The 27,769-nt window shown below is 46.9% G+C and overlaps 1 protein-coding gene and 1 long non-coding RNA gene across 4 annotated transcripts; one reads left to right on the plus strand and one right to left on the minus strand.

The window, feature by feature from the left end:
* Positions 1 to 562: 562 nt before the first annotated feature.
* Positions 563 to 24,484, plus strand: LOC109271066 (uncharacterized). Of its 2 annotated transcripts, none has more exons than XR_002081807.2 (4): positions 563 to 725; positions 13,319 to 13,486; positions 14,009 to 14,228; positions 21,636 to 24,484. It is a non-coding gene; the product is annotated as an uncharacterized LOC109271066 (long non-coding RNA). The 2 variants fall into 2 exon arrangements; XR_002081806.2 differs by lacking the exon at positions 563 to 725 and adding an exon at positions 7,035 to 7,309.
* Positions 15,737 to 25,945, minus strand: CCKBR (cholecystokinin B receptor). 2 transcript variants are annotated; one of them, XM_019456111.2, is made up of 5 exons: positions 25,711 to 25,945; positions 17,948 to 18,199; positions 17,555 to 17,804; positions 17,088 to 17,260; positions 15,737 to 16,897 (listed from the first exon to the last, which is right to left on the minus strand). In XM_019456111.2, the coding sequence occupies exons 1-5, from the start codon at positions 25,859 to 25,861 to the stop codon at positions 16,359 to 16,361; spliced, it is 1,365 nt and encodes a 454-aa protein (XP_019311656.2). In that variant the 5' UTR covers positions 25,862 to 25,945; the 3' UTR covers positions 15,737 to 16,358. The 2 variants fall into 2 exon arrangements, with proteins under 2 accessions (XP_019311656.2, XP_019311657.2); XM_019456112.2 differs by lacking the exon at positions 25,711 to 25,945 and adding an exon at positions 18,835 to 21,642.
* Positions 25,946 to 27,769: the final 1,824 nt, after the last annotated feature.

The following is a 27,769-nucleotide window of genomic DNA, read 5'->3' on the forward strand; positions in this document are numbered from 1 at the left end:
GTAAAGAGCAGATGTCAGGCTGCTTACGTGGAATCCCTGCAGGACTACCATAGCAGAGACTGCATGGGCTCAAGCAGCCAAGGAATTCCTGTACAATAACCAGCATATGCAAAAAGGGGGGAAATTCAGCAACTTGGGCTAAAAATGAACTTGGATCTGAATAACTAGAGAGGAAGAATTCAAAAATTGAATCCTATGTTTCAGTATTTCTCAAACTTGAGTGTGTAGAGTAATTACCTGGGGGTTTTGTTAACATGCAGGTTCTGATTTAGAAGGTCTGGGGATGGGCCTGAGAGTCTTCATTTCTAACAACTTTCCAGGGGATGCTGACTCTTACTGAAGGGAATAAGTTGAAGACAGACAAGAGGGAAAAATGGAATGACATGGAGGATCGGAAGGCCAATACTCACCCCTGGTCATGCTCCGAGGCCACTTCCGGGGGAGTACTTTTAGATTCTTTAGCAGCTAAATCTTCTTGGAGGAGGCTGTTGCAGAATCCCCACAGGAGAACAGTACCACCCCATTTATCTTGGATCTGTGTGGCGTGGAGTCAGGAGTAGGGTGTCCCCTACATTTGGAGGAAAATGTCATGGCTCCTGGCTAGTGAAACCCTAGCAGCAGTGACAGCAGTGTTCTAGGAGAGTGGAGTACTCCAAGGCGTGGAATGGATGAACATGGCAAACGCCACACAGGAATTCATGGATTGCATGCATGAGACATCACTGGTGAGTCCCAGACATGAATTTCTTGTGGCGGGGGAAAGGGGGAGTGGTTTAATGGGCATAAGAGGTAGAGAAATATGTGACCTCTCAAGAACCACACGTGTGCTCTGTAAGAGCCAGCACTCAGAGGGCATCGTGGCAAGCTGCTTCAGCCAGAGAAGCAGAAACCTCCTGCAGAGAAGGGAACACAAAAGCATCACTCCATCAAGGAAGGCAGCACTTGCCTGTTTGCTTTTCCTTCTTCCCCAACACTAGAGGGAAGAACTTTTTTTTTTTTTTAACGTTTATTTATTTTTGAGACAGAGAGAGACAGAGCATGAATGGGGGAGAGTCAAAGAGAGGGAGACACAGAATCCGAAACAGGCTCCAGGCTCTGAGCTGTCAGCACAGAGCCCGACGCGGGGCTCGAACTCACGGACCGCGAGATCATGACCTGAGCCGAAGTCGGCCGCTTAACCGACTGAGCCACCCAGGCGCCCCTAGAGGGAAGAACTTTAAGATGTGGGAGTACCTGAGACTCAGACTGTGCCCCTTTCTCTCCTCCTCTCTACTCTGATAATATATATATTTAAAATGTTCAACATTTTTTTCTGTGATTTTACAATTCTGGAATCCACTTTTTTTTTTTTGCATTTTCTTATCAATTTATAAGACCTCTTTAGGTATATTAATAAAAGGAGAACTTTCTTGTGGAAAAAAGCCCAATGGCTTGAATCTTAGAGGTGATTCGTTATTAGCAACAGTAATAATGGCAGCTAACTTTTATCAGCCACTATTTTCTAGATACTGTTAGATGTTTTACTGTTAGATGCTCTTATAAATCCTCCTCACAACCCTGTGAGGTAGGAACTGTCCTCTCAATTTGACAGGAAAAGGAAACTGAGATTTAAGCAGTGTAGTGTAGACCACTTGTCCAGTGTGTCCCAGTCGGTAAATACTGACATCAGGATTCGAACCCAGGCACAAGCTCTGGAAAAGGAGGCAGGAAAGGCATTAGGGTCTTGAGAATTCAGAGGATCTTGGAGAAGCTTAGAGTCCCTTTCCCTGTCTCTTTAAAATAAATATGGTGAGAAATTGCCCTGGGCTAGGTACTGAGCAGAGAATGGGGAGGAAAGCAGACACAGCCACAGAGCTTACTGTGTGACCGAAGAGAGCCACAAACACAAATAAGAATGTCATCTTAAGTATTTGTGTGAGCTATGAAGAAAAATTCAAAGGGCATCTACAGAGGAGTGGAGGACCATTTAGACCAAGTGAGTAGGAAAGGCTTCTCTGAATGAGAAGTATATAAACAGAGACCTGACAAATGAGTAAGTTAGTCAAATAAAGTAGGGAAAAACATTCTGGGCAGAGGAAATTGCTGTTGACAAAAAGTATTCCAGGACTTTTGAACACATGAAAGGTGCAGGATAGGTGGGGAGGGACTGGAGTAGGCAGGGACATATTTAAAATCCCAGGAGGGGATCACAGGGTCTCTACTCACTACTGGGGTAGATTAGTGAGTTTCGGCATTTGGGGGCTTAAGTTTCGGGATTTGCCAGTCAGTTATGGGGTCAGAAAGCCCTCTCTCAAGGTGTGAGGATCAGGGTCCTGAGGCAGAGGTCCTCATCTTGGGTTTTCTCTGACTCAGAGGCTCCTAGTCTCATGGTAGGGTTTTCAGGTTTCTGCTCCCTCTGCCCACCCATCCTTTCAACCCTAACCTTGTAAGATCTTCTGCACTATGTTTTCAAATTGTTCGTTCATTTCCACCTGGCCCTTTTTCACCTTCCTGTCCAGGCATTTCCCCTGTACTTAGGAAAGGAACAGCTCAGTTTTCTTGCTTTCACTAGAACCAACTTGGGCATTTTATACCTTTATTCCTTTGCTTAAAACTATTTTTCTTTCCTAGAATTCCATTTCCTATTTATAATTCACCTGAAAAAATTCTGGAAGTCTAGACAGTAGTCTAGTTTAGAGTGTACTTCCTTTACAAAGCTTTCCCAGGTCCCCGACCATCAGAACTCCTATTTTGTATGCTATTGGCCATCCGATGGTAGCCTAGCCTCTTGCCTTAAAATATTTTATGCACATTTATGTCTCTCAGTTAGTGAGCCTGTCCAGACATGAGCCATGTTACATCCATACCTTCACAGGTCCAGCCTCTTATTTGTACTTTATTCTCCCCTTTCCTACAGCAGGAAATATTTATTCACTCAGATTAATCAGTAGCTTGGCCAGTTATTTAAGCCTCACCTCCTAGCTATAGTCCTACTCTTCTACGAAGGTGAGAATCACCTGGGTGCTTGTTAAAAAGTCAGATTCCCGGTTCTACCCTAAACCTAAGGAGTCCTGCTGTTCACAGGAACAGACCCCAAAACTGTATTACTAACAACTGCCTCAGGGAACCCTTATCATGACAGAGTTTGGGAAAATTCTACTGAGTATTATTTAGGTAGGGGAATTATCAGGCACATCCTAAGCTAAATGTTTGTTCACTCACCTTCCCCCCGCTCCCCTCCCCCAGCTGAACAGATGTTATTGCAATAGGAGTTGTTTTTCTGAAGCCTCCAGCCCTTCAAAAGGGAAGGAAGGAAATATGTTTTAGGTATAGAAGTATTTCAAGATAGATGTTTGGAACTGGAGACCTAGAGAATAAATTTGCATAGAATAGACCAGAAACACAAATTTGGGAGAGAGCCTGTGCAGAACAGAAGCACCTAATTACACCAGGAATATAATTCTCATAATCATCCTTATAAAGTAGGTTTTATTATCTACATTTTCAAGATCAGGAGACTGAGTTTCAAAGCGGTCAAGTGACATAAGTCACAGAGCTAGTAAAGCATAAGAGCTTCCAAGTAATGTGTGATTATTCATTTAACAAATATATAATAGGTGTCTCCCATGTACTAAGCATGTTTCTTAAACATAATTTATCCTTTTCTCTAGCAGCTTTTAAGCTTTTCTTTTTTTCTTTGGTATTCTAGTTTGATTATGATGACTCTAGGTGTTGATTCCCTTTGTATTTGTTGGGATTCAGTGGGTTTTCTTAATCTGTGGCATTCTTGCTAGAGGCTGCCCTAAATTCTCTGCCACGTGTCTACTAACAAGACCAAGTAACTAACAAGACTGACACTTTTATAACATAACAGTCATGGGAATGACATTCTATCACTTTGCCATATTCTCTTGGTAAGATTAAAGTCGGAAGTCCCTTCCCTTACACTTGGGAGTGGGGTGGGAGATACCTTAGAGCCTGCTCACCACAGTCTATTAATAGACTCCCTACTTGGCCAGTCTGTGCCTCTGATTTTCGTACCCTGAGACTCATGATGCTGTCAAAGTGGTCTAATTTGGGGAATATGAGAGTGCCTTCAGGGCAAAAGTGGCTCCCATGCCTTCTTACCCATTCTTAAGTCTTCCCTTCACTTTTTGGCATGACAATTCCTTATTGTTTTGTCATCTCTTCATTGATCTTAAAAAAATACTTCTTATATTTTGTTCAGTTTTCCTGTTTCAGGTTGTTTTCAGCTATAGGGTCGATCCAAATAACATAGCCCACCATTATTGGGAAAAAGAAGTCCTGATTTAGTGTTTAGAAGATCCACACTCAGACTGCTGTTTGAGGAAGGCCTGTAAGGATGCAAGCATTGAAGCAGAAAGATTAAGTAGTTAGTTACTTTAATAATCCAGGTGAGAGATGATAGTGACTTGGTATAAGGTAGCAACAGTACAGAAACCTTGGACAGAAGGGGTAACAAACATTTAAAAATATGTACGGGGTTTATATCATTTTCTCTCAAGTGTAACAGTTAAGACTAGAATTATATAGAAGCTCGTTAGGACTCTGGATTCTACTAGGTGATGGTATATTCCAGCATTTTTTTTTACCCTTCAGTTCATTATGCTCCATTGCAACCCTACCTACCATCAGACAATCAGTTAAAACTCTATGTAGTCAAGCTATAAATTTTTAGAGGACAATCCCTGAGCTAGTGAATAGTAAACTTCCATGTACTCCATTGACAATGTAAAAGATTTTCCATTTTTCTATAGATAACAGTGGGGAAGTGCATCTCCAGCCTCAGAGGTGGATGCCCCCCCGAGTCCTCCTGAGAGAAGTCTCTTAAAACAGTCTGCAGCTTTGAATTGGGTTTGTGGTTTAAATATCCTCTCAGACACCCTTCTTTGTCTAGGTTTGAGAGGTTGGTGTGTTCTTAATAAGGTTCTTCAGGTCACTGACACTCTTGTGTTGGACTCTAGTGGTCTTTATGTTTCCTTCTGTTCACCCGACATCATCTTCATTTAGATGGTTTCAGCCAGGTTGGCCTGGGTTTTCTTGTTTCACCACCTCTGCTGTTCTGCAGTATTCAGCTGGGGCTTTGACAGGGACATTCCTATCTCTTCCAGGAGCCCACCCTAGCTCAGATTTAATACCCTAGACTCCAAGCTGTCTTCCCCCCAACTGTAGTTTGATCCCAGCTGTATTCCCTGACTTCATTTTATGCCACTTTCTGCCCTAGTTATTGTGCTCCAGCCTTTTGGGGCCTCTGTTTCCTCAACTCACCAAGGTCATTCCTGCCCTATAGACTCCATCCTCTATTCCATCCGCCTGGAAAGCTTTCTCTAGACCTTCCTGTACCTGGCTCCTACCCACCATCCCAAAGTCCCTGAATCCTCTCTTGTGTTCATCATCAAAAGATTAAAGGAACACCTAAGTTATACAGATCCTGCGTACCAATCAGAAGAAAGGTCAAGCACATTGTAGAACAATAGGGAGGGCAGGCAAGCCAGTTTAAGACACAGATAGAAGGCTGTAGCACTGCCTCACCCCTGAAAACAAAGGAATGGCCGTTTTGCTTGTGCATATTTGATACCACTAACCAGTGAGTCCTTTATAGCTCTGCTATGGTCGGAATGTTTGTGTCCACCCAAAATTCATATGCTGAAATTAACCCCCCAAAGTGATGGTATTAGGAAGTGGGGTCTTTGGGGGTTATTAGGTCCTTTGGGCAGAGCCCTCATGAATAGGATTAGTACCCTTAGAAAAGAAGCCAAAAGGAAGCTCCCTTGCCGTTTCCACCATGTGGTGTTATAGAAAAAGATAGCCATCGAGGAAGCAATCTCTCACCAGACATGGAACCTGCTAGCACCTTGGTCTTGGACTTCCCAGCCTCCAGAACTGTAAGAAATTTCTGTTGTTTATAAGCCACCCAGTCTATGGTATTCTATTATGGCGGCCCAGACAGAGTAAGCCTCCCAATTTCTAAATTGATGCCTGATAGAGGGGTCTCAGAGATGCTATAGAGGGACCTGGAGACCTCAGGCCCAGGGTAGGGGTATCTGCCTCCTGGGCTTTATCAATGAGAAGGTAATGATTTTTTTGAGTCTGGAGACTTTATTTTGTGGGCTCATCAAGTCATCACCTCTGTGTTACCTCTTGTCGCAGAGTCGCCTCCTGCTATAATTATCTTTATTTCAGACTGCCTGATACCGGCTTCACTAAAATCTCAACCAACCTATTGTTTCTACTCAGTCATTTACTTGATCTATGACTCTGGGCAAATCATTTCACCTGAGTTTAACTTGTTTGCCTGTAAAAAGAGGGCAAGGCAACCATCTCATGATCTTACCAAGGCTGTCGCAGGGACTGGATTAGAAGATGGGAAAGCACTTTGAAAGGGTTAATTACACATTATGTGATTGGGAGGTAGGATTATTACAGTTATCTGCACTTTGCCAGCTCAAAACAATTACAACCTAACTCTGTAATAGTTTCAGCAGTGTCTTCCAAGTCCTGCTGAGTGAGGTCTGCCAGTCATCAAAACATATTAGAATTAAGGCTTACCAAGGCAGCTACTTCTGGACTCCACTGGAACACTTGTTTTCCTGTCCCCGGTGATCGACCCTCCCTGCTGGAGTGAGCACAGAGGCTCTCCTCCAAAATCCTCTTTTACCCCCTCAGGAGAACTTCCCATTCTCTGGCTTTCCTCTGCTCCAGGCCCATCGATCCGCCTTTCCTATGGATCACCCAATCAAACCGCCCCTCCTTCCTCTCCGATTCCCCTCCTGGGCTTCCCATTCCTACAGAGCCTCCCTTGCGCTCACCCTCCTCCCCTCTCTGCCGCTTCCCTGTCTCCCAAAAGCCTATTTCAGCCAGCGATCGCTCCGTGCTTCAGCTTCTCTCCCTCTCATTTCAACCGTTCCCGGCTTCAGCCGTTTCCCGCGCGCGGTTCGGGTTCTCCCCACCGGGCGTTGTAAGTTGAAAGCTCTCGCGCGCCGGTGGGCGCGAGCCCAGGGGGCGGGGCGAGGTTAGGGCGGGGCGACCGCAGCCGAAAAAGGCGCGGATGCTTTATCCCTGGGGCTGCCCTAAGAGAGGTGACCGTACCAGCGGGAACCCGAAGATGTATGGCAGAGCCTGGCACCGAACCACCTCCCCTGAGGACGCCTCGTAACTCTGCGGCTCCTGCTGAACTGGCTTGGGGCGGTCTCTCCTTCAGGCCTTGCCCTTGCGAGGACTTACCAGAGACCAGGCCAGCAGGACCCAGTACCCATCCATGGGAGCCGTCTGGATGAAATAACTTATTTTATAATTGCTTTACTAACTGGTAAATTATAACTGTTACAATTAAAGTTAATATTTGAGGAAAACACTATGCTGATAATGAAATTGTACCTTTGTAAGCACCAGCAGTGTTTGCTTCTTTGGAGACCAAAATTTACCTCCAGAAGCTGACCATCCAAGTTGGACACTTCCATAGAAAAGAGGCCTAGGGTACCTCCCAATAAAGATTACACTTTGAATATAGGCATACAATTTTGCTCCCCTTTTAAACCCCACCAAAACCACAGTAAACGGATTTTTTCAACTAATGCATTATTTGCAATATGAGTGAAACTGAGAGGAAGCTAGGAAATAGGATTTCCTCATCCTCCTAGGCCAAGATGTAGAATGCATCCCCATATCCTATGCTCTGTTACCCTCTGGTGCCATGCTGAGCATTGCCCTGATCCCCAAACTGACTTTAAAGGGATTTTTATTTTAGTTATTTATTTTTTTTCAAGGGATTTTTAAAGTCATAAATCCTCAGAGATGGTGAGAAAAAGAGAAATGACAACATTTTGGGAACTAAAAAATAGATGGACAGGTGTCTAATGATTTAATAGAGCCTATAACTGTACAGGGTAAGCCAAGAACTCCACAACTAAATGATAGATCCCTCAAAAGGCTTAGGATTTGATGTTCAAGGTATCTCTGGAAATGGGGTAGAGGGAAAATAAAAGAAGATTGATTGAAAGCTGTTGAGAAGAAGGTACTGCTCTTCTAACTAGGCAGAAGCAGGAGATCTGTCTGGAGAAGATAAAACTGAAAGTCTTTCAGGCATAGTTGAAGCCAGGGAGACCACAAATACTGGACACTTAAGTACACATGAGCACATTAAAGGCCTGGTAGCCACCCCACTCCACCCTGCAGTCTTCCTCCACTGGCTCCCCAGGTGATGGGACCCAGGACTTTATTTTCTGTTCATAAAATAGGAAAAGTTTTCTCTAGGTGATCTGACCAGCCTAAGAGGAAAGACTTAAAGATCCCAGCATCTGGAGTTCTCCAACAGCCCAACCAGGTCACTCTACAATAAAGCTCCAAGTTGACAAGCTCCATCCACTGCTCAAAATTGCCCATCAGCTGTTAGTCCTCCACTTTTAAATTAAATCCTGTCCTACTGTGAATAGGACTGACATGTATAGCCAACAAAATTCCAAAATTGACAGCCACTGTGCAAAGCTGAACTTTGAACTTCATAGAACACCACCTTCAAAATATTGGTTAAAAAAAAAAAAATCCCAACCTATAATTATATACCTGGTTAAATTATGAAACCACTGTGAGGCTAGAATTAGGGATATATAGACAAGTTTTCAAAAATTTACCTTCCATGCATCCTTTCTCAAGAAGCAATTAGACTATGTTATGGCTGGGACTAAGGTAAAGTAAGTGAGGTGCCTTAGGTGCAAAATTTAAAGAGGTACCAGAAAATTTAGCAATTAAGATAAGGAATTTTTAAGTGTCATATTGAGGAAAATACAAATTAATGCAAAAAAAAATCCATGATGAAAAAAAAAAAAACATCAGAAGGTGAGATAAAGATAGGACCCAACAGGGCTGGGATTATGGTGCAGGGAGTGGGGCTAAGTAATGCAAGTGCAGGTGTGGGTCCTGCCTTTATTAAACATTTTGATATTATGTTGGTTATACAAGTTAACCCTACTTTATGTGGGACAGGACTACATAAAGACATGAATACAAGGAGGTGAGCATCATCGTAGATCAGTTTGGAGGCTAGTCATCACGATAACAAAAGTTATGTGACAATTTTATTGGGTAGAAAGGGGAGTATAGGAGTATGTGTTTCTGGTGGGCTGGTGGTAGACATGAGAATTAACTCCTCATATTCCATGGTGGATAGTCAATACATAATACTGCCAAACAGAAGAACCGAGAAATAATGTTAGCATGTTATGAAAAGATATGGGGATAGGGGCGCCTGGGTGGCTCAGTCGGTTAAGTGTCCGACTCTTGATTTTGGTTCAGGTCATGATCTCATGGTCATGGGATCGAGCCCTGCATGGAGCTCCGTGCTGGGCCTAGAGCCTGCTTAAGATTCTCTCTCTCTGCTCCTACCCTGCTTGCATGCTTATTCACACTCCTGCTCTCTTTCTCTCAAAAAAAAAAAAAAAAAGATACAGGGATAAATACTAAAAAAAATGATAAAAGATTTGAAAGTGATTCCTTCTGGGGAAGGAATATGGGAGAGGAGCAAGACAGGGGGCTGGGGACTGCTATTTGCCTTAGTGTTGTAGAACTAGTTGACTCTCTATGTTTTGTACCCATATGACTACTAAACAATTATAAGTAAATGTTTGACATTTCAAATGAAAGTCTCTGAGGTACTCATCATGGGGAAGGCAGAAGTTTGTTGGACTTTATTATATGATGTTATGACTAAGCATTATTTTTACTTTGGGTTACATATGGAGGTGGGTGCTAGAATTGTTTTAATGTTGGGGCTTCCAACAATCTTCCTGGGCTTGTACGTTTTCCAGGGGAGATAGCTTCTCCATCTCTTGTGACCCTCACAACTACATAATAAGGCATGAACTATCCCCGGATGAGGGATACTGTCAGATGAGGGAAACTGAGGTTCAGAAAGGGAAAGTAACCAGTCAGAACTAATGGTTACATAGTTAGTAAGTGGCATTGAGGTAGACTGGGTACCAGATCCTTCCAGTAAGACCAGTTTTCATACCAGGAAACTGCCATTAGCTCCCTATACTGTAGCTTCCTGTTGGTCTCCTCTGGCCAGATCTCCACTATTGCTGTCTAGTTCTGGTTTGACCTGTACCAGCATTCCAAGTTTGTGTGTGTGGCATGTCCCTGACATGTGTGCAGGGTCCTCCACCTCTCTGACTGCAGGAACTAAACATTCCAGGCTTAAAGCCAGACTTCTCTGCTTCAACGACCCCATCGCTTTTGCTCTTGCCTTTTCGGGGCTGAACTACAGAGCCACACATGTAGGTGGCCTGGGGGCTGCTTCAAATGCCCTGAAGAGCTGTTCATTACTTCAGGGCTGACTAATACTGCTGCATTTGGAAGCATTGGGGAGTTACTTCTGGTTTGAGGAAAGGGATCCCCCCACCCCCAAACTGAGTTCCACCTGGAAGGCCCTGCCCATCTCCAGGTGAGGGCTTTGCATCTGCCTCTCCCTGCCCACACACAATGTTGTAGCCCTGTTTCTTGAAACATAGATGGGATCATGTATCTGATTGGGAATATCTTATGTTTCTGGCTTTCTCATGTTGCTTACAGCTTACTTGTTTCACCCTGGGAAATTGGACAGCCTTATCACTCAAACCAGCCTCATCGTTCAAATGTATACTTCTCAAGATCCCTTCCATGTCTTATCTCTTATTACTTATATGCCTAGGTGGGTTCTGGGACTCAAAAGTGTTTGATTAAGACAAAGTAGTACTTCACTGGGCCTAATCAGTAAGCTATTTTCTTCCCTCAAAATGTGGCTACATGGCTGGGTTAGATTCTGTTTCCAGAAGACTCACCCTACCAAGGCGGAGGTGCTGATCTTTGTGCATGATGAAGAAGAATCTGCTGACCAAGTGTCTTCTTAGGTTTGGGGATACTGAATAAGGCTCAGAGAATAAGAAACAGCTAAAGGAACATTGCTAGAATCTGCAATGAAGGCCACCATTTCCAGGAGGTCCCCCCTCTAGGCATTATATCCCAGCAACAAAGATTTGATCCCAGCTGGCTCCTGCTTTCTTCCCCAACCTTTATGCTTGCTTTCCTCTCCTCTCACTTGTCCTCTGCCAGAAATAACTCCAAGGAATGAAGTCTGTCCACAAAACATCCTTGCTTCTCACTAGTGAGACCTGACTAACCAGAGTGTACAGTCATCCAAGACCCTGGCTTGAGTTGTCTATAGGAGGGGCCAGCTTTTGGCCTAGGCTCCTTCTTGTGCATGTTCACTTTGATGCTTCCCCTTCTCTGATTTGACCTCATATCTGAGACTTAGCTAGGAAACCTTCCTTCTTAGAAGGTTTGAGGGGGTGAGATTTTCAGGACAGTTGTCCCCATCTTGTTTGGGGAAGTGAATCTTCAGGGGCTTTCCTCCGGGGATGGTGATGCTAGAAGTGGGGCTCACCGAGGGATGCAGGTCTGCAGAATAATAGACTTACTTGTTTTTCTACTTTGAGCCCTGAGAAGAATCCTGCCTGAGTGGTTCCAAATCGCTCCCAACTTTCCAGCCCTGAATGACTGAGATCAGAATCAGGATGCATAGTGAAAAGAGCATGGGCTTTGGGGTCAGGCACATATGGATTCAAATTCTGACTTCATTACATTCTAATACCATCTCTTAGCAGGCCCCAAGCTTCCTATTGGACCCAGAGTTCTGCTCCCTTCAGTTAGGGGTGGTCTCTGTCTGCAGAGGACCTTGTTTCCTACTGTTATTCCTGCATGCTGGTCTTAAAGCAATCTTGAGTCTAACCCTTGTTATGCTATGTGCCTGATGCAATGATAAGAACTTTTGAACATTGCTTTATGTAATTCTCAAAATGGCAGTGTGAATTACGATTCAGACATCGATTACAATGTGTTTTTTCCCCCCACACCACCAAGCAATGTTCTGACACCAGCTGGATGACCTACAATTTAACTCAATCCTGACATTATGTACCTAGAGATAGCATCAGATCCCACAGATTAAGCGCTAAGTCATACAAGACTGCCCCTGACTTTAGATGCCAGTTGGAAGTCCTCGTAGTTACCTGTGCTTCTCACTAACTGGCTATAGATTGGAGGTTCCAAAACCCCTTCCTTGATTTGATTAATTTGCTAGAGCATTCACAGAACTCAAGAGAGACATTTTACTTACTAAATCACCAGTTTATTATAAAAAAATGTAACTCAGAAACAGCCAGATGGAAGAGATGCACAGGGCAAGTTGTGGGCAAAGGACACGGAGCCTCCATGCCTTCTCCAAGTGGGACTTCTCCCCAGTCTCCACATGTTCACCAACCTAGAAGCTCTCCGAGCCCTGTCCTTTTGGGTTTTGTGGCGGCCTCATTATGTAGGCAGGTGTGATTAAATCTCAGACCATTGGTGCTTGAACTGAATTTCCAGCCCTCCTCTCCTCCTTGGAGGTCAGGGGCAGGGCTGAAAGGTCTAACTCTAATCATGTGATTGGTTCTTCTGGCAACCAGCCCCCCCCCCCCCCTTTTTTTTTTTTTTTGACAGCCCACAGAAATGAGTCTATTTATTCATAGAAGGTGGACATTAAACTAAACCCATACAACTGGGGGCACCTGGGTGGCTCAGTCCATTAAGCATCCAACTCTTGGTTTCGGCTCAGGTCATGAGTCACGGTTCGTGAGTACCAGCCCAGCATCAGGCTCTGTGCTGACAGCATGGATTCTCTGTCTCCTTCTCTCTCTGCCCCTCCCCCCGCTCACTCTCTCTGTCTCTCTCAAAATAAATGAACCTAAAAACTAAATAAATAGCTGTATAAACCCATACAACTGATATATAAAACCAGTCAGCAAAGGAGATTAGATATTTCCAGTAACAGATGGAATGTTCCTGTAGGATAACACTTCCTTCTTTTGAGCCAGCAGATTTCTTAATGTGTTCTTTCTTTATTTTTATTTTTATTCAAATTAGTTAACATACAGTGTAGTCTTGGCTTCAGGAGTAGAGCCCAGTGATTCATCTCTTACATATGACACCCAGGGCTCATCCTGAAAAGTGCCCTCCTTAGTGCCCATCACCCATTTAACCCATCCCCCTCCTCCAGCAACCCTTAGTTTGTTCTCTGTAGTTAAGAGTCTCTTAAGGTTTGCCTCCCTCTCTGTTCTTAAAGTGAGCTAGAGGCTTTAGGAAAGTCAGTTCATCAACAAGTCAAAAAGCACCTTTTGGGCTCTCATCACTTAGGAAATTCCAAGGGTTTTAGGAACTCTGTGCCTGGAGAGGGGGTAAAGACCCAACGTATATTTCTTATTATAAATCACATTTCACAGAAGTTAACGTAATTATTTTTGTTTTATAGCTGAGACTGAGACTCACTGAAAGAACTTGCACAAAATCAACTTTTAAAAGGCAGGCCAGGTCTACTGGAACCCAGGTCTTTAAGCCTTGAAAGACAATGCAGCATGCCTGGAAAAAGAAAAGGTTTTGGGAGCAGACACCTGAGCTCAGTGTTGCCTCAGGACTTCATGTAAGTCCATTAAGCTTTCTCAGCTTCACCTTCCTTTTCTGTCAAACAAAGAGAAATGTTGTGTAGGAGAGAATGAAGTGAATTGGTATATGTAAGATGACTGTCACGCTGCACTGAGAAGCTCCACATTTCCCACCCCCTCTGTCACCCCGCCTTCTAGCCCAGGCTGTCATTTTCTCACCACATTATGCTGTTCCCAGCCCAGTATGGGAAATCAGGCAGGAACACAAGTCAATATGATAGAAGAGAGAAAGCAGTAAGTACTACAGGAGCAGACAAGCTTTGTGAGGATGACCAAGAAGGACTTCTGGGAGGCAGCGATATTAAATTTGGACCTGAAATGTTTGACAGATTTTAAGAGACAGAAAATGGATGGGAGGTCCCTGAGATTCCATATCTGGTAACTAGACAGGGCTTGGGGGAGGGGGTAAGGTGATGGCTGTGTAAGTATCTGGTAGACCAAAGGGCAGCACTGTGTGCGAAATGGTGTTATTCAGGCCATGCTTTTGTGCTACCTTCTAGGCTAGCCCTGGGCCACAGGTACTTCAGCTCACACTGGACTTGGAGCCCGACCCCACCCAGCTTCCCACTGCCATCTGGTGGTCATCCGGAGCCCAGGGCCCAGCTCCTGATGGGCCTTCATCAACAGTCTCCTTCAGAGTGCTGCAAAGCCTGTGGGCAACCCTACTTCCGCCCCTGAAAAAGTTGGCATGAGAGAGAAAGGCCCAATATCTTGCCTCCAGTAAGTCAGACCAGCTGGGATTCTATTTTTAACCTGCACTGTTGTAGTTGACAGCTTGGAACGCCTTCTCCCTCCTTTTCTTCCTGCATCCTGCCTCTTGCAGCCCAGGGCCCTGTAGAAAGGATGGATGGGAGCAGCCTCAGCACTGGTAAACAAAAGACCACTCTCCTTTCTCATTGTCCTTCACCTGGCCTTTGTCCAGCCTAGTTAGTGGGTGGAGTTAGAGGTGTTACTGGCTGTGAGGTTAACAGAGGCTTAAATCTCTGGGCTTCTCACTGCATAGGCGCCTTCCGTGGCCCTGGTCAGTGTCCTGGCAATTTTGTATCTGTCATTTTGTATTCTTTTTCTTAAAAAGGGCACCCGGTTTTATAAGCTCCAGGCCCCACAAAACTTGGGTCTGCCTCATGATGGGTATGGCTTGTTTGCCATCTGAGCTTAGTGTCTACTTCAATAGGATTATTTCTGTCTTGTTCTAATTTATTGTATGACCTTGAACAGCTTTCTTTCCTGCTCTGGGTCTCTATTTTCCCATCTGTTACAAGACAAAGTGTCAAGAAACCCTCTCACTCTATCATACTTCTCATTATCCATGTATATCCCTGGTGAGGTCATCTGTTCTTCCCTACCTGTCATTGTGTGTGTGAAGGGATGATGTTGCTGTCTCTGCCTCTCTCTGGGGCTGGATCAGTCTCATAGTCAAAAGGAAGCCTGGGCTCTGGGATTCCTCTTATTCAGATCCAGCATTCTCCCCACCTTTGTTGCTGGCCAGTAAAGGTGCTTCCACGGGGCAGAAGCTTGGCCAGATTCTGACACCAGAGAAGAGTGCATTAAAAAAGTTCCTACTAGGGGCGCCTGGGTGGCGCAGTCGGTTAAGCGTCCGACTTCAGCCAGGTCACGATCTCGCGGTCCGTGAGTTCGAGCCCCGCGTCAGGCTCTGGGCTGATGGCTCGGAGCCTGGAGCCTGTTTCCGATTCTGTGTCTCCCTCTCTCTCTGCCCCTCCCCCGTTCATGCTCTGTCTCTCTCTGTCCCAAAAATAAATAAAAAACGTTGAAAAAAAAAATTAAAAAAAAAAAAAAAGTTCCTACTCTTTAACTTGTACACTTATGATCTGAGTCCTGGTATTTGAAACACACATTGAATAAACTGAGTCTTATTATACAGTGCTTCCACTTACATTTCAATAAAATTTTAGTAATTACCTATTAATATAGTACCTTAGCAATGGCACCACTTTAGGAGAATGCTTAGGAATCATGATGTGTCATGGATATTCCGCCTGCCACCCCCATCCCCAGCTACTATGTATGACACTAGTGTGTAGGTGGGTCCAGGATGACAACCCAGACAAAATACCCACATCCCCATTTAGCCTCAGACCATGGGCATTTTGGCAGGGGGTCATGCACAGGAGAGACCATGGAAGAAGGACCCAAGAGGGAGAATTCTACAAAATCCCATGCCTCCTCACCTGCCCGCCCCCCCCCAAAAAAAAAGTCCAGAAAGGAAGTTCAGGAGGAAGCCAAGTCATTTATTATTTCTTGAAGAGTTTGGGTGATGGAGGAGGGTCAGGGCCATAGAATTTAACTGGAAAGGAATGAAGGGACTTTTCAGTGCAAAACAGCCTGTTGGTCAGGGAGGTGTGAGATTAGGTTGGTTGGTATTTTTCAGTGCTGAAATGGGGAAGGGCACTGTGAGGTCAAACTGGGGGCGGGGGGGCGGGCAGCTTGGAGCATCTCAGGAGTCAGTACCGTGCCAGGCTCCAGAGCCCTAAAGAATCAGTGCCATTACTATGTGTATATGAGAGGCAGGCCAGCCTCTCTCAGAATTTCCACTATGTACGGATAGTCCATTGCTAGGGATGCTGTGTCTGTGTGCGTCTAAAGTCAGTGCCCTGTTTCTATGTGCCAGGCTTGGTCCCATATCAAGAGTGTGCCTTATTTCCTGTGTGGGGATCTGGTTTGTTTCTTTTGTGTCAGGTAAGCCACTTTTGTGTGTGTGTTGGGATTAGTCCATGCTTTTTGGGTGTCAGTCTCCTGTGTCAGTGGGTCTGTGTCTCTCTTGTGTCTGGATGGGTCCCTACTTGTAGGAATTGGTGTGTTCCGCCTCAGCCCCCACTCCCTCTCTACCCCTCAGCCAGGCCCCAGCGTGCTGATGGTGGTGTAGCTCAGCCTGGACAGTGAAGCGATGGAGGGGGTGGGCGGGTCCTCATCTGGAAGAGGCCTGGGGCGAGCTCGTGGAGGCCTGGGGCAGCAGCGGGCACATGTCTCAAGGCAGGCCTGGCGAAAGCGACGGTGCATGAAGCAGTAGACCAGGGGGTTGACACAGGCTGAGGCGTAGCTCAGCAAGTGGATGAAAGAGATGGGCGCTCCCGAAAGCGCGCGGTGCGCACCAGAGCTGTCAAAGGCGCGCCACGTGTTGGCACTGTACAATGGCAACCAACACAGGAAAAAAAGCACAACGATCACCAGTAGCATCCGCACCACACGCTTCTTAGCCAACAGCTTGGCCTGGTAGGGCCGGGGGCCACATCCTGGCCCAGGTGTGGGCGCCGTCAGCGCGGACAGCTCCAGGGTCTGACGAGAGCGCGGAAGCTGCACGTAACAGCCATCGCCATCCTCTCCAGCCAGCCCGGTCTCCGGCCGGCAACGCCCATTGGGTTGGGCAGAACCTGAGTACAGAGGGTAGGCTGTCAAAGCAGCAGGCTGGGTCCTCTCAACCTCCAGCCCAAGAACCACCAGACCCCGATTTCCAGCATCTGCGTGTCAGGCTCCTTTCTGCCCCACCCACTCTAGGCTCCACCCCTTCCCAAGGCCGGTGGTAGGGGTGGGGGCCGGGAGGGGAAGCTGGATATCACCCACCTGGCCCTGCCCCGCTCCGCAGCCCTCTTTGGCTTCTGACTCGGCTCTGGTTCTCATTGTCACTGTCTTCGTCAAAGCGAAGCCCTAAGTAGAGCTCACGGGAGATGAGCCCGTAGGCCACAGCCATAACCACACCCGGGACGAAGAACAAGAGCAGGAGCAGCAGTACGGACCTGGAGACAGAGCAGATCAATCACACGGGTATCTGTCCACCTGTAATCACAGATGGAAGAAGAGCAAGGGATCCTTTCTAGGGCTGGTGACCAGGCCCCTGAGGTAGAAGTAGGATTTGGGGGTCCTGCTGGGAAGGGCTAGAGAACTGGGGAGGGACCCCAAATGGGAATCCCAGGGTGGTGGGTGAGGAGAGGGAATCAGAGTATTGGAGCAGCTGGAGGAAGATTCTGGGGAATGGTAGTAAGCAGCTGATGGAGATGGAGAGAGGAATTCCCAGGAATGGGCGCCCTCACCAGGTTTGGCGAACATGTGCACTGGGCCAGCGATGCACGCACTGCAGCACACGGGACCCTACTGGCTGTACGGCGGTGTACACGGGATAGGGCACCATGAGCAGTCCAGAGAGCATCCACGTGGCTATGATCACACGAGCTGCGTGGGACCGTGTCTGCCACACTCGTGCCTGCAGTGGTCGGCAGATGGCACTGTATCGCTCCAGGGCAATGGCCACAAGGCTTAGTGTGGACACGCTTACAGACACCCCTAAACAAGGGAAGAGGAAGGGGTCATTCAGGAAACTTGTACTACATACTCAACCAGTGATTTGCTCAGGCCCTACTGAGAAAGACCCCTATGTGCAGCAAGAACTTTAGGTAAGGAGGGGAGCAGGGGGTTGTCTCACCTACCCATGAGGTAGGAAACCGCCTTACAGACGACTGTGCCAAAGATGAATGTGCCCATGAGATTGGGCAGGAGGGTGAAGGGCATGCAAGCCACAGCCAGCAGGAGGTCGCTGACTGCCAGTGAGAGCAGGAAGGCGTTGGTGACAGTCCTCAGGCGGCGGCTCAGTCCCAGGACCACGATGATGAGCACATTTCCTCCAACACTCATCAGAAAGATCACTGCATAAAGGGTGATCCTGATGGCCAGCTCCAGTTCTGGGTAGGAAAACAGAGGGGTGGCAGCAAGGAGTCTGGCTCCCACTCAGCCAGACCCTCCAAGCCCACTTATTCCCCACATCTCCTACCCAGCTAGATCCCTCTGCATCCCAGGAATACCTCCTCCCACTCAGCGGATGGGTTCACTTGAATCCTTTAGGTTTCTAACCCCTTGAGGCTTAGGGAAATTGGCTTAACTCCTCCTCTCCTTGAGAAGGTCTGTCTCTTCTCAAGCTTTGCTTCAAATTCTCCCTTCTCTTTACAGCCAAGCTTCTTGAAAGGATTATTTGCATTTTCTCATTCACTCCTCAGTCGATTACAGTCCAGTGCCCGATCCATCTCCTCTCTGCCCCCCATCACTGTTTGGACACTTCTCAAGATCACTAAGCTTTAACTGCCAAGTCCAAAGGTCTCTTCTCAGCCTATTCTACTTGATCTCCCTGTAGCATTTGACACTATTGATCACCCACTACCTTTTGAAACATAGGTCAGGTCAGGTCCTTATTGTCTAAAAAATCCCTCTTCACCTTCCCTGTACTATCTGCAACCCTTTAGCATGTCTTCCAGATCCTCTGAGAACTGTCCTGTCTCACCTCCTCTTGCAATGCACCCACTTAAGCCACTGGATGACTCACTTTCTTGAAGGCATCATGCACCCTCATGACTTCCTCCATTGCTAACATTGATTTCTCAGCCTGGAATGTTCTTTCACCAACTGCCACTAATACCCTCCCCCCATCACAAATTGATTTTCTGTATCTGGTAAATTCCTATACACCACTGCCCATCAAGACTCAGATTAACTGCCCCCTCTTCTGTAAGGCCTTTCTGGATGCCTCATTTGGAGTTAATCTCCCCTTCCTCTGACCCATGAGTGTTCCTTACACATCTATCAGAATGCTTTTTATTTTCTACCTTGTATTTTAATTATCTCCTAACATTCATTTTCACTCAACAAACATTTACAGAGGACTCCCTCTGTGTTAGGCATTGAGGACAAAGAGATGGACATGACAAATTCCCTGCCATCTGAGAGTTCACAGTCCAGAGGGAAATTTGGGTACGTAAATAGACAACTGCCACACAGTGGGATAAGGAGTAAAGCTGGGGGATATACAAAGTGTTGTGGGAGCTCACAGGAAGGACACTAGTGTTGCTGGGCTAGACAGAGGGCTGACTCCATTCATTTGTGTCATTGTCTATTAGGGGATGGATCCATCTTTGGGCCTCTATATCACAACCAAGCAGAGCCAAACAAAAGTGAATTGAATTAAGCTGGACTCAGTCACCCAAGCCCATGGCCTCAGCGTGAGAGACATGAGAGCTTGAAGGGAGAGAAGGCAGGGCCAGAGCCTTGCAGGTTGTGGGGAGGGAAGGGCTCAGAGCTGCAGCTCCCCCTTCTGCAGCCCCATACATTGACTCTTGTCTTAGGCTCTGAATTAAACTGTTCTTATAATGATAACCAACTTATTCAGAAACAGCTGTAGGCATCAAGTACATGCTATCTACAAGAGATTCCTGAACAGAACCCAGCAGTGACATTAGTTCTCAGATCACACAGTCAAGTCAGGTGTTGAATCAGAATAGCAGCTGAGTCTCCAGATCTCCAAAATGCTTTGCCTCCTGCTGCTCCCTCACCCCTCTGTCATTCATCATGCTGCCTCCTTCCCCAATCAAATCTCAATCTCAGTGCCTCTTTCTGCCTCTCTGTACTGCAGTGTGGCATTGCTCACTGTATTATTATGTTTAATTCTCTATCTCCTCCACTGGACTATGAGCTTCTTGAGGACAGGGGCAATGCCCAGATCATTCTTCTCCATATCCCTGGCACTTAGCATAATGTCCTGCAAATAGGAGGTGTTCACACATGCTGGCTAATGAATCTTGAACGAATCTCTTTCACTCTCCACACAAATGCACCTGCTTTGTCCTGCCCCATCCATGCTTCACCTCTGTGCCTCTAAAGCTCCAGCATGCCCTCCTCTCTGCCTCTGTCTCTTTGGAGACATGTCTCCCTTTCTGCAAGGAAGGCTTATGTGTAGCAAATTTGAGGTGTGTGTGAGCTAGTATTCTATCCTGTACTTTTTGTGTCTCCTTCCAGTCTACCGCCCCCACCCCTCCACTTTCCTTAATCTCTCCATTCTATCATCTTTTTCAGATCCTCCTCTGGATGTCTCTCTTCAACTAGTTCTTGAATCAATAACCACACCTCAAGTTGGTACACACCCTGAAGTATGAAAAGCACATTTCTCATTCATTCACCCAGCTGATGTATCCCATGTGTGTCTTGGAACTTGGTGGAGCAGAAAGATGAGATTATGCCCACTCTTATCAAGTTCCCAATCTGCATGGGGACTCCTGAAAACTAGAGGGACAAAGTTCCAGTAAAATTGCCCAGCGATCATACAACACTTTGCTATTTTTCTGGGCATTCCCAGCGATTAGCTTATTTCCAGCCACTACTATCTCTCCAAGTCTTTGCTGTTGAAAGTTAGGAGATGTGAAAAAGATTAATTAAAAGCACTCTTAGAGCCAGTGGCTCAGGGAGAGGGTAGGAGGGATGAAAAGGTAGAGCACAGGGCTTTTAGGGCAGTGAAACTATTCTGTACAGTACTCTAATGGTGGATAGCTGTTACTATACATTTGTTAAAACCCATAGAATAGAGGGGAGCCTGGGAGGCTCAGTCAGTTGAGTGTCCAACTTCAGCCCATGTCATTCTCTCATGGTTCATGGGTTTTAGCCCTGCATGGGACTTTGTACTGATAGCGCAGAGCCTGCTTGGGATTCTGTCTCCATCTCTCTCTGCCCCTTTCCTGCTTGTGCACGCCTGCACATTTTCTCTCTCTCTCTCTCTCTCTCTCTCTCTCTCTCTCTCTCTCAAAAATAAACAAACATTAAAAAAAATCTTTTAAAACCCATAGAATATACAACCCGAGAAGGGAACCCTGATGTCAACTATGGAATTTAGTTAATAATGTATCAATATTGGCCTATCAATTATAACAAATGCGTTGCATTAATGCAAGGTATTAATAGTAGGGGAAACTGTGTGTGTCTCTCTGTGTGTATATGGAGGGGGGGGTGGGAATCTCCCTGTGCTTTCCATTCAGTTTTTCTGTAAACCTGAAACTACTGTAAAAATAGCCTATTAGTTTTTTCAAAAGTCACTAAAAAGCAATTAGAATGAAGACTTGTGTGTGTGTTTTTGCCTATGTGTATGCATCCATGTGTGTTTGTGTGGTGGAATAGGAGTGATCATGGTGGCTTCGGCAACTAAGAACTTAAGGTAGGGGTGGAAGAATGGGAGTGGCACCTTATAGATTCTAGTGCCTTGACTACCTCTGGGCATCATCCTGCTGGGCCAGAGAACTCAGAAGACTGTGACAGTTCATTTCTGTTTCTGGGGTCTAAAAGATCTGCATTTGTTCTTTCCAGATGGTGGCAGAGAAGTATGAGCACAAAAATCCAGATAATGTGCCAAACACAAAAATCAGGACTTTATAAGAAACAACACCGAAGCTGCTGATGCCTCAAATCCTGCCTTCCACTGGCATGTTGGATCTGGTCACCCATGAACACAGACATCAAAGCAATACCGATGTGTCTGTGGTGATCATGGACAGCATGCAACTGATTGTGGATGATAGCTGGGCAAATGGTGATATCCAAATGTCAATGGGTACTCACTGAAGGAGCAGAAATAATATGGAAGGATGTACAGGTAATATCAGAGTGAACATTGGATAATAATTTAGTTTTTGAGATAATATCTAAATTCCTAGGTGGGTGAGAGTAATACATATTTTTGTGGACAAGGTCTGAGAAGGGTTTAACTACGTGTCTGTAGATAATGCCTGACTGAGAGTGGGCAAATTTAGACTGTGCAGAGGTAATATGTCTGCGGATAACATCTTGTTTTGTAGATAACATCTTCAGAAAATGTGGATTATATTCAGAGGTCTGAACTGAATGGGGGAATATCCAAATGATGATGGTAGTAGCTGAGTAAGCAGAAAGTAATATTCAAGTATGTGTAGGCAATATTTAGGTGAGCATTGATGTGAGATGTTAACATGTTGAGATGTGAAGTGAGAGATCAATCTGACTGAGTAAAATAACTCAGTGCCTGAGTGAACACACGTGATATCTGAGTCTTTGTGGTTAATATCTGAATGTGTGAGACTAACAACCATGATTTTATGGGTGATATCTGGAAAAAGTTAGTTAAGTGAGCATGGGTGATATCTATGTGTGGATGATAAAATGAAAGCAAGTGTGTCTGATGGGTGAGTGACATCTAAATGACTATGGGCATTGTTAAAGTAACTGTGGGTGATACCTGGTTTTCAGTGGTGGCATCTGAGTGAACATTAGCACTCTGGTCTATGTGGGTAACATATAAGAATAATGTGGGTAACATCCATATTTCTACTGGTAACACTGGAGTGAGCCTGGCTAACATGTAGAATCTGAGTGAGTGGCAAACAGTCTTTGTGGGTAACTTCTGACTGCCTGGGTAACATCCACTCTGTGTAGGTAACAACATCCAGATAAGCAAGGCCAATTCTTGCACCTGTGCTCTGAATCACTTCATGTTCTGCTTTCTCAGGGTCCCCTGCTCTGCGGACTGTCCCTGCTCTCTGCTGAGCCTTTGACTTTCCTTTCCTCTGTCTTGGCCCATGCTGCATCAACATTTTAAAAAGACTCTTGCCTCTACTGCACACACATATACCCAAAGACAACCCCCACCACATACCATTCCTCAGTCCCATGCTCTTTCTGGCACTATCCTATTTTTTCTTTGCTTCTCTCTCCCTCCCAAATTTCTGGAAAGTTTCATCTACACACCCTGGTTCACTTCTCATAACCTCCTCATGCACCCTCCCAAACCTCAACCAACTGTAGTCAGACCTTAATACCCACAACTCCTCTTAAGGACTTCTTTGTTACTGGATCTGAAAGATGCTGTTCTGTCCTTATTCGACTTATATCAACACCATATGACATCACTTATCCTACCCTGCTTGAAATCTTTCCCTTGCCTTGTCCCTCTGATGGTTTCATCATGGGCTCTCCATCTTTTGCCTGGCTTTTAAATCTCAGTCTTTTTCAGGGTCCTGCCCCGGGACCTGTTTTCTTTTCATCTTGTCATCTTTGTATGATTTTAGCTATTCCTGTGGCTTCCATTACCTTCTGTAGGCAAAGACCTTTTAAGTCTGTATTCCCAGCTTGCACCCCTCCCCTAAGTTCCTGACCACCAGATTCAACAGCTTACTGGCTACCCCCACCTAGGTATCTCAACAGCACTTAAACTCAGTGGGTTTCAAAGTGAATTTATAGTTCTTCTCTTTCAAATTTGTTTCTGTTCCTTTGTTATCTTTCTCATGATATAGCACCAACATCCATCTAATTGTCCAAGCCAGACACCTGGATGTCATCCTTTGACCTCTTCCTCCCTCTCCATTTCTAATGAATCCCTACCAAGTTCTGTTGATTCCACTTCCAGAAGTGCCTCTCGAATCCATCCACTTCTCTCCATCCCCACTGCCAAAACCTTAGTCCAAGCCCATATCATCTTTTATCAGAGAAACAGAATAGCCTTCTAAAGTGTCCACCCCATCCCCCACCCTTTCATGTCTTGTCCTCCAATCCATCTTCTACACTATAGAACTAATCCTGGCTGTACTACGGAGTCTTTCAGTAGTTCCAATCATCCTCAGGATAAAAATCTACACTCCTTAGCCAGGTCTGTGAGGCTCTTTGTAAACCCTCTAGGTTGGTGCTCATCCTGAGTATTCATTTTTCCTCTCTTTTGATGTATGTTTCAGGCACTCAGAAACTGACACACTGAACGAAAGTACCATGGATTTTAACTTTGGGTGTTTACACATATTGTTCCTCTGCTTAGAATGCTTCTTGCCTTTCCTGCCCCTTCACTTGTCTGGCTTTCTCTTGTCTTTTTAAATTTTTCTTCAATTACCTTCTCAGGAGGCCCACTTTGACCCCCAAGGCTAAGCTAGACTAAAGCTCCTCTTCTGTGTTCCCACAGCCTTAATCTAAGGCACATCCCGCTTTGTGCTGCAATTCCCTGCTTACTTGTCTGGCTCTCCCACTAAACTGTGAACTCCATGAAATAGGAACTGTGTTCATTTTTTCTCTGGTTCAATAAATATTTGTAGAATGAAGCAATCTAAGTGAGAGTGTGTAAAAACTGGTCTGAGAAAGCATATACATTATTTTGTGGGATAAATACTCAAATTAAAATTTATTGCCATTTTCCCTTCTTGAACGTGGAATAATTTCCTTCTGCTCAGCACTGCTCCCTCTCTTAGAATCCCCCCTGCTTCCTTTTTCTGCCTACTGAACTCCAACTTCAAGACCCAGCTCCTGGGTTCCTTTGTCTATGAAGTTCTTGGATCCCATCTCCTTTGGATGCCCACAATTCAGACCCTCTCCTGGGACTTCTCAGAGTGACTGTGATTTTCCAACTGGTTTGTCTCCCTTCTGCACTTGACTATGGACCGATGAGGGTCCAGACTGGGTCTGTTTCATCCCTGTGTCCCCAGCACCTAGCTCAGCGACAACAGCAGGTGTCCAGAAGACATTTAAGGAAAGAAAAGGTGCAGGAAGGGAAAACATATATCATGAGCTGGGTTGTGGAGAAAATGCGGCTGTTGGCCCGTGGGAGGAGTGAAAGTCATTTTGGGGACTGAGTGAGTGGAAGCAGTGGGGGTGGGGGAGATGGTGGCACAAGAGATAGGAGATGAAGGGGGCAGCCAGGCTCTAGGAGGAGGAAACCTAAGGAAAGGCAGGTTGGAGAGGGTGCTTGGAGGGGACTTGGAGACAGAAAAAGAGAGGGGACAGAGCTTTGATTAGAGTTCCCCTTTGGGAGGCAGGAGGATTTGAGGAGGAGTGAAATGGAGACTGGCATCTCTAGGGTGCAGCCCCCAATGTCCAGCCTAATTCCGGTTTGAGGATCTCTTTTGGGAAGGCTAGGGGTGGGGCAGAGGACACAGGAGATTATATAGCTCTAACTTCCCATTCAAGCCTTCCATAGTGCTCCCTCCCTCAACCAGCCCTCTTCTTTTTCCCAGTCTTGCCTTCTTTTCTTCCTTTCCTTCACCGCTGTGGCTCTGTGAACTGGATTTAAAAGGAAGAGACCTGGAAGGATAGGCAAGAGGAGGTCCTTGCTTCCTGGCCGTCTGTGTCTAGGAGGGGGCTCTGTGTTGGGCAGGAGGCTGTGTTTGGGGATGACCAGTGGCTCTGGGTACGACCAGGAGACCAGGGTGTGAAGGGGCTCTGATCAGGTGGTGTGAAGCTGTGATGGAGTTTTTATGAGCCGTGGAGGGGGTGGGGGGGGGGCAGAAGTGTCGGGGGAGCTGTTTAGGGACTGAGGGAGTACTATGAGGGGATGGTGTAGGCGTTTGAGGAGGCAGTGGGGGCCTCTATCTCTATCAGTGTGGGGTGCAGCGAGAAGGAGCTGGTGGAGGGGGCTTAGGGAGGCACCCACCTCGTGTCCCGGCTCCGCGGATGCGAGGGGGATCGCAGCTGAGGTTGCCCGCACCGCTGCTGTTGAGGAGGGCCCCCCCGGGGCGGCAAAGGGAAGCCCCCGGCCCGGGTCCGGACCCCTGCGCGCTCCGGTTCAGCTTTAGCAGTTCCATGGCCCCGGCCCAGCCGCTGCCTCCCCGAGCTCGGCCCGGCGGGCTCCCGCTGCGGCTCCACCTGCTCGCGCCGCGGTTCGGGCGGAGGCTCCCGCCCCGCCTGGTCCCCGCCCCCAACCTTGGCCCCTGCCCCGCCGCTTCTCCTCTGCTCGCCCCGCCTAGGCTCGCCTCCCTCCAGGCTCGTCCGCCTCGGTCCCGCCAGGTGACTCTCCGCCCCCCTCCCACGCTCAGGACTTCTGCGCTCCCCTCACCCACAGGGACAGTCCTCCAGGCTCGCCCCCTCCCTAGCCTCTCCGGTCTTCTCTTAGAGATTTCCTTCCCACCCACTCCCCTTCACCACCGTCCTGGTTCGGCAGAATTCTTGGGAGTGTGAGTGTGTGCGTCCGTGTGTGTGTGTGTGTGTGTGTGTGTGTGTGTGTGCTGGCGAGGGTAGCAGTACGGGTGTTGGAGAGGGAGATGCTGGGTGGGGGAAGGAGGGTCAGAGGGAGCGGCCGCCGTGGGATCTAGCATCTTTCCCCGGTGGGTCAGGGGATGTGGAGGTGGCATCTAACATGGTGGCATCACCCACGGTTACTATACTATGCCTCAGTGGCACCAGTGACCTGGACACCATCGCTACCGTAGTTCTTGCATCTCCTCTCCAAAGGGCTGGGGTCGCCCCTGCATCTGCCTGAGCACCCTTCACCTCCTACCTCAGGGCCCAACACCCAGGTTTCTACCCAAAGCTTCCAAACAACCGTCCTCAGCGGGCAAGGATGTGGGGGCAGCATTTGTTCTCGGGGGAACCTTGACAGGCAAAAGGGCTGCCCAGAGGAAGAGTCTGACTTTGGTGTGAGGGCAGCCTGGGTAGCAGTGAGAACAGCTTAGAATAAACCAGTGAGGGGTGGGGTGATGGTGGGGTTTGGTTCTAATTCTGGCCCAGCACTGGCACAAGAGGGGAGGAGGCGCTGGCTTTTGTGGTCTCCAGGCAGCGCCCACCCTCAACCGACACAATGACGCTCCCTGTTTGCTCTTAGTGCAGGTGGAGCAGCCTGTGTGGGGCGTCAGGTTCCCATGGGAGGGGACCAGAAGGGGAGCAGATCACTGGGGTGCAGCCGGTGCAAAGCTTAAGGGGACATGCACAGAACTGAGGTGTGTTCGGTTCCTTGGGCAGGACTTGCCTCCACTAAGATTTCTGCCCTGCTGGCTATCCATTCTCCTCCATTACAAGGAAACTCCAATATGACCCTGAAATTCCACTCTGCGTGCGGCCCCCAGCAGTAGCTGTTGGAGGTGGGAGCATCAGTCAAAGACCAGATTAGACTGTGGATGAGGTCTGAGTTTACGGGGAATTCAGAGAGCCCTATGCAAGCTGTCTTTCGGAGAGGACCTGTTCCAGCTAGCACTGAGTTTACAGGGGCTGGGACATTGAAGGAGGATTTAGGCTTGAGGTGGGTGGGGATGTCGTCACCTGTCTCCCCTAACTCCCCTCCTCCTGGCACTGCCTGCCTTCCCCATCAGAGTGCCCTGGACCAGAAGAGCCTGATTTGCTGTTTGTTCAGCTCCAGCACAGGTGGCACCTCAGATAACCTGCTGGACTTTTCCCACATTGGATGGCGGTAGGGTGTGGGGGTGGGGAGCAAAGGAAATGTAGGAGAGAGAGGAGTGGAAATAGGAGTAGACAGACATTCACTTATTCAGCAAAGTATGTGCCAGCCATAGGGCTGTGTACTCACTGTTTGATACGGTCTGTGCCCGAGTAGCTCCCACCCTCCTGGGGGAAAATGACAGGTAAGCCAATGATTACAATATATGGTTGTATATCTGCTAAGATGCAGAAATCAGAAATTTAGGAATCAGCCTGGCTGCCTTACTCCCTTATGCTCTTTTACCTGTAGTAGAGGCTGTGACAAAAAGTCCAAACTCCTC

This window comes from Panthera pardus, unplaced genomic scaffold, assembly GCF_024362965.1.
Source record: "Panthera pardus isolate Hobbes unplaced genomic scaffold, ASM2436296v1 HiC_scaffold_12, whole genome shotgun sequence".
In the NCBI taxonomy this organism is placed as follows: domain Eukaryota; kingdom Metazoa; phylum Chordata; class Mammalia; order Carnivora; family Felidae; genus Panthera; species Panthera pardus.